Source organism: Colobus angolensis, unplaced genomic scaffold (genome assembly GCF_000951035.1).
Source record: "Colobus angolensis palliatus isolate OR3802 unplaced genomic scaffold, Cang.pa_1.0 Scaffold4, whole genome shotgun sequence".
NCBI lineage: Eukaryota > Metazoa > Chordata > Mammalia > Primates > Cercopithecidae > Colobus > Colobus angolensis.
The window spans coordinates 416,206-422,949 of NW_012117376.1; the positions used below are offsets into that span (position 1 = coordinate 416,206).

The 6,744-nt window shown below is 55.4% G+C and overlaps 2 protein-coding genes across 2 annotated transcripts in view; both read left to right on the top strand.

Annotated features, from left to right (window-relative positions):
• Positions 1 to 6,744, top strand: part of BMP8B (bone morphogenetic protein 8b) — a 37,261-nt gene that overhangs the window by 23,675 nt on the left and 6,842 nt on the right. Inside the window, exon 4 of the mRNA XM_011955248.1 lies at positions 6,026 to 6,220. Within this exon, the coding sequence (XP_011810638.1) occupies positions 6,026 to 6,220 (195 nt within the window). The remainder of the gene's footprint in view (positions 1 to 6,025; positions 6,221 to 6,744) is intronic.
• OXCT2 (3-oxoacid CoA transferase 2) lies at positions 7 to 1,592 on the top strand. Its single transcript, XM_011955247.1, is given in 1 exon segment — positions 7 to 1,592. A coding segment is annotated over 1 exon segment (1,374 nt). The 5' UTR covers positions 7 to 22; the 3' UTR covers positions 1,397 to 1,592.

The window sequence follows — 6,744 nt, forward strand, 5'->3', positions numbered from 1 at the left end:
CATCTCTGACGGGGCGACCATCATGGTCGGGGGCTTCGGGCTCTGCGGGATCCCCGAGAACCTGATCGCCGCGCTGCTCAGGACCGGAGTGAAGGACTTGCAGGTGGTCAGCAGCAACGTGGGCGTGGAGGACTTCGGCCTGGGCCTCCTGCTGGCCTCCAGGCAGGTCCGCCGCATCGTCTGTTCCTACGTGGGCGAGAACACGCTGTGCGAGAGCCAGTACCTGGCAGGAGAGCTGGAGCTGGAGCTCACGCCCCAGGGCACCCTGGCCGAGCGCATCCGCGCGGGGGGCGCCGGGGTGGCCTTCTGAACCCCTACGTGCTACGGGACCTTGGTCCAGGAAGGGGGCGCCCCCATCCGCTACACCCGGGACGGCCACCTGGCGATCATGAGCCACCCCCGAGAGGTGAGGGAGTTCCAAGGCGACCACTTCCTTTTGGAGCGCGCCATCCGGGCGGACTTCGCCCTGGTGAAAGGGTGGAAGGCCGACCGGGCAGGAAACGTGGTCTTCAGGGGGAGCGCCCGCAATTTCAACGTGCCCATGTGCAAAGCTGCTGACGTAACGGCGGTGGAGGTGGAAGAGATCGTGGACGTGGGGACTTTCCCCCCAGAAGACATCCACGTTCCAAACATTTATGTAGCTCTCGTAACAAAGAGGCAGAAATACGAGAAACTAATCCAGCGCTTAACGATCAGGAAAGAGGAAGATGGAGACGCCGAAAACAAAGAGGACGCCAGGACGCGCATCATCAGACGCGCAGCTCTGGAATTTGAGGACGGCATGTACGCCAATCTGGGCATAGGCATCCCCCTGCTGGCCAGCAACTTCATCAGCCCCAGCATGACCGTGCATCTTCACAGTGAGAACGGGATCCTGGGCCTGGGCCCGTTTCCCACGGAACATGAGGTGGATGCCGACCTCATCAATGCAGGCAAACAGACGGTCACGGTACCTCCCGGGGGCTGCTGCTTCGCCAGCGACGACTCCTTCGCCATGATCCGAGGGGGACACCTCCACCTAACCATGCTCGGAGCCATGCAGGTTTCCAGATACGGCGACCTGGCGAACTCGATGATCCCTGGCAAGAAGGTGAAAGGCATGGGCGGTGCCATGGACTTGGTGTCCAGTCCGAAGACCAGAGTGGTGGTCACCATGGAGCACTGCACAAAGGACAACACCCCTAAGATCATGGAGAAATGCACCATGCCACTGACCGGGAAGCAGTGCGTGGACCGCATCATCACCGAGAAGGCCGTGTTTGGCGTGCACAGGAAGAGAGGGTTGACGCTGACGGAGCTCTGGGAGGGCCTGACCGTGGACGACGTCAGAAAGAGCACGGGGTGTGCCTTTGCTGTGTGCCCGAACCTAAGGCCCATGCAGCAGGTGGCACTCTGATGGGACCCGGATCTGGCGGGGGGGGGGTGCGCTCCTCAGGGGATCCCACTAGGTTCCTCAGGGAATGTCGGTTACCGCAGGAATGCATTTCTCCAGCGCTTGGAGGCGTTTGCTGCTGGCCTCCGACTTTCCTCCCTAGGTGGACTGTGCTCCCCTAGAAAGCTGCGACTTTAATTAAAAACAACAGGAAAACAGATCACATCCTCACTGTGTTCCTCGAGCACTGCAAGGCGCAGGTCTGCAGTGGTGAGGAACGGGTGTCCGCTTTGCTCTGTGATGTTTACACAGAGCGTGCACAGCGCCAGCGCATTCACAGCAGGATTTCATTCAAGCGCCTCCCTCCTACTAGAACCATGAAATGGAGATGAAAACTGACTAGGGAGAAAATCACTCCACCCAGAGTACACCTAAAGAGCCATTTTACTACTGCAATGAGAAATAGGCGAGCAAAGATGTGAGTTTGTGATCGGAAGACATGCTGTCTTCACAAGCTTGTTTTTTTTTCTTTTTCTTTATTCTTTTTTTTTTTTCTTTTCTTTTTGAAACGGGATCCGGCTCTCAGGCTGGAGTGCAGTGGTGTGATCTCACTGCAATGTCTGCCTCCTGGGCTCAAGCAATCCTCCCAACTCAGCCTCCTGAGTAACTGGGACTACAGGCACACATCACAATGCCTGATTATTTTGTTTGTTTGTTTATTTATTTAATTTATTTTGTAGAAATGGAGTTTCACCATGTTGCCCAGGCTGGTCTTGAACTCCTGAGCTCAAGCGATCCACCTGCCTCAGCCTCCCAAAGTGCTGGGATTACAGACATGAGCCACTGAGTTGGATCAATTAAGCTTAGCTTACTGTATTTTTTTTTTTTCTTTTTTAGACAGAATTTCACTGATATTTCTTCTGGGGCCTTTGTTGTTAAAATTTGTTTCCATGAAGCCTCCCCTCCTCCTCCCACATCTCTCCTCCTGGGACCTATCAGATGTCAAGCTTCTAGATGTCCCTAGAAGGAAAGCAGGACCATCTCCAAGGGAAGGGACTGGGTGATGGGCGAGACTCAGAGGGGAGGGAGAGGCTGTGGGTGCTGAAATCCACCAGGAAGCTTCCTCTATCTGTGTGTGGCCAAAGGCTACAGCCTAGGACAGGAGGAGTTCTAGAACCCTAACCAAGGGACTAGATGAGTTTTCTCAACTTCATTTGAATTGTTCCTGCATCATCCAGACCAGACATTTAGGCCTTCCTCTCTGGGATGGAGGCCCAAACTGGCCACTTATGTGATGAACCGTTGTAACCCAAGAGGCTGTGAGGCATTTCCTCCTGAATCTATAGTCTCAAAAACTAAAATTAAGAAAAGATTGTGTGTGTGTGTGTGTGTGTGTGCACGCGTGGGTGCTTGCTGTTGACAACCAAGCCTGGCATGGTGCATGCACGGCGTAAGTGTAGCTCTGGGGGTTCCCAGGCCAATGGGGGCATGTGGTCAGAGCAGTAAGTTCTCGCTGGTCAAGGACAGACTTTCCAAGGCGCCCATTGGAGCCCCGCCCTGCAGGAAAGGCCAGATCCTGGGAGGGAGAGTGGGGCAGGGAGAGTTGGCACTCATGGCGGGAACAGCCTGGGGGCGTGGGAAAGGGGCCAGGGACTACGGCCAGGGTGGGGGCTTGAAATGAAATGTCATCTAGTGGGCAGTGGGGTGCCTTTTGGGGCTCTTGGCGAGGGGCGCCTGATCTGCCCTGGGTGTCAGGAGTTTCCCAGAAGCAATGTGGAAAAGGCCGAGGTATCTAGAAGCAGACAAGTGACCCTCTGGGCCTCCACCTCTGCCTTTCTACAAGGGCTCTGCCCACAGCTGGGCAGCCTGAGAGCCCCCACCTGGACTGCCTGGCCTTCCCTGCAGCCAGCTGGAGCCAGGGAGTCCTGCCCAAGAATGGGTGGGAAAGAAGCAGAGCTGATGGAGAAGGGAGGCTCTGAGCTCTGGAAGGAGAGGGCTGGGCGTGGGGGAGCTTCTCCAGGCCTGCCAGATGCAGGGCTCTGAACTGAGACCAGCTGTTAGTCCCCTTTGCCACCCCCATCTTGCCCAGCCATATCCAGCTGTGCCCTGCGGTTTGCTGGAAAATTATATGACAATCCTGGCTCTGACCCACCTTGGTCTGGGACCTTGGACATACAGTTGCTACTCTCTCTGGGCCTTAGTTTCTGCTTCTATAAAATGGGAACTGAAATTATCTGCTTCCAAGGGTCCCCAGTCAGGCTCGCCTGGTCTGTGAGGCCTACAGCGGGGTTCCCAGCACCCAAGCCAGGCCTGGCTCAGAGAGGCTCTGTGACGGTCTGTGGTGTGACTGATCTAATGCGACATTCTATCCTGTGTCTGGGAGACCCCGTAAGACCCTTGAACACAGCTGCACAGAAGCAAATAGCGAGTAAAGCATGCAGGACTGATGGCCCCTCTGGCCCCAGCGCTGCCAGGGCTCCCCAGGGAATCACAGGACAGAGCTGCACATGCAGCCTGGAGGGCTGCCCTGGGCCCCAGGTCATCCTCGTGTGTCAGCCGGTCCGCAGAGTGACACTCCAGTGCCCGGGCTGGTGACCGTCACCACCCCACTCAGGCTACCGTGTTCTCTCCCCATTGTGACCTCACTTACCTTTTCCTCTGTGCCCTGGCTCTGTTCCTTGTATTTCTGCTGCTTCCCCATAACCTTGACTCACCGTGACTCAAGCCCTGCCCAGTGGATTCTCTCTGGGCCTCCTCCCCATGTTAGCATCTGCAGCTCACAGCCTCCCTGTCTCAGCAGCTCTTGTCCATGCTCCTGAGAAGGAGGGAGGCTCTCCTGCCAGCGCATTTGTTTGTGGCAGATGATGTCACATGTCAAAGGTTAGTCTCTGGATTCACTGGTTGTTCAATCAAGTGGCCAAGGGACACCAGGGCTGAGGCACAGCTGCTTAAGGGCTGACCTTTGAGTGGGACTGAGGGTGGGGCAGGGCAGTGTCCCTGACCTGTAGGGTGTACTGGAGAACTATGTAGGAATAAATACATCTGTATGTATAATTTCTAAGAGTATGTGCATCTGTGTGTTTATACAAATATATGTATGTGTATACATACGTGTGTACATCTATGCTTATAACGTGGAGGTGAAATGTGCTCTCATGTAAACTGAACAACTGGCACTGTTTGGAGAGACATGAAAGTGAGCTGGTAATCATGCTTCTGCAATTCAGTATCAGGAAATTTCACCCATGCAAGGAGTGAGGAAGCTCCATTGCACTCCATCTTTATCGTGAAAGCCAGGAAATAACCTACATGTCTAATGATGAGCCAATATCAAGTAAATTACAGTGTACTGCTCCAAGGGATTTTATACATTTGAAACGTTTATTGTGGAGACTTCTTTAAACAACCAGAAAAAAGGTTTGTGTTTTTTTTTTTCTTGAAACAGACGCTCACTCTGTCACCCAGCTGGAGTGTGGTGACACAATCACACCTCACTGCAGCCTCAACCTCCCAGGCTCAAGCAGTCCTCCCACCTCAGCCTCGCGGGTAGTTCACCACCATGCCCAGCTAATTTTTGTTTTTATTTTTTTGTTGAGCCAGGGTCTCACTATGTTGCCCAGGCTGATCTCAAATGCTTAGGTTCAAGCAATCCTCCCACCTCGGCCTCCCAAAGTGCTGGGAGTACAAGCGTGAGCCACTTTGCCTGGCCTCAAAAGTTTCTTTACTTAATTGCTTTTACAATAGAAAGGTTATTGAAATCCAAACAAGTATAGGAGGATGCACAGTTTTATTGGTGAGGCTTGGTGTCTCCAGGGTTAGTTAGCATGTTTTTAGTGGCATCCTCAGTCTGGAAGCGGCTGTGGAGGACAATCCCCTGTTTACAGGCTTCACTCCTCCTGGGGCTGAGGCCCAAGTCAGATCTCTGCTTCAGCCTTTTCTTTCTTTCTTTTCTGTCCATAAACCCAGCTCGTGCATAAGAACTTGGGCTCTGGAATGGGACTGCCGCAGGCTGAAACTTGGGCTCTGGGACTTGATTCCAATGTCTCTGCTCTGCCTGGCGTCTCCCTTATGGACATCAGGGAGACAGTTAATGCCCTGCTTTTGGGCTGTGCCCAGCAGAACAAGCACTCACTAAACCTGGCAGATGCTACCACGAGCTGTCTCGGTGATAAATTTGACATTCACATCCCAGAAAGTGCGGGATGGAAGACAGAACACAGGCCTCGGGGTCCTTGGACCGAGGTGGGAGCGCTGGTTCTCGAAGTCACTGGCAGTAGGACTCTGGGTCTCCTATGAAGAAGGAGCTGCAGGATTACTGTAAGGACCCAATGAGGTGATCCATGGGAAAAATCTTCAAACTTGTAAAACGCTTCACAAGTGTCTGTGTCACAGCTGTCACTAATAACACCACCCGCACGCAGCTCACCAAGGCCCCCCTCCCACCTCCTCCAGATCTGCCCCCAGGAGATGTGGACTGGCTGGGGCTGGACCAAGGACTCCAGGCTTCAGATGTGGAAACTGAGGCTCAGCAGGGACCCTCGGGTCCTCAGCCTTCACGCTCCTGGACCTGCCCAGGCCCCGGCAGAGAGATCCCTGCTGTGTCTGCTGCAGGGCCACTGCCCGCGAGTGACCCCTCTCTCCTTTCTGTCACAGGGCACAGCGTGGATCCTGGCCTGGCTGGCCTGCTGGGTCAACGGGCCCCGCGCTCCCAACAGCCTTTCGTGGTTACTTTCTTCAGGGCCAGTCCGAGTCCCATCCGCACCCCTCGGGCAGTGAGGCCACTGAGGAGGAGGCAGCCGAAGAAAACCAACGAGCTGCCGCAGGCCAACCGACTCCCAGGGATCTTTGGTGAGGGCTGGGCGGGGTGGGGCCGAGGCCCTGCGGGCTTCCAGTTGAGAGAGGCAGGGTGAGAACCAAGTGGTGGCCCAGAGCCCTCAGGCTCAGGTCGGTTCAAGCTGACGGCCACTCTCCAGCCACCTTTCCTGACCCCATCTTTTGCCCTGATGCACCCTGGCGACCGGCACTCCAGAGGCCTGTCCTGCCTGTCCCTGCCACCCAGAAGGCCCCTTCTCTCTCCCTGGCTCCTCCAGGTCTTTCCCAGGAGCCTCCATCGGAATCAGCTGCCCCTTCCCTGGGAGCCGCAGCCCCTCATGACCCGCGGTTGTGCCTGGGCACCCCGCACCATCCTCGGCTGCTTATGTGAAGTTTTCTCCCCAACTGGGCCAAGCCCTTCAGGATCAGGGACAGGCCTGACCCGACCCTGTGGCCTCCTTCCCAGGGAGTCGGCCCTTGACTGGCCTCGTCATGAGGCACCTGAACCTGAGGAACGGGTGTGGCAGGAGAGGGTGGGCCGGAGTCACAGGGATCTCTAG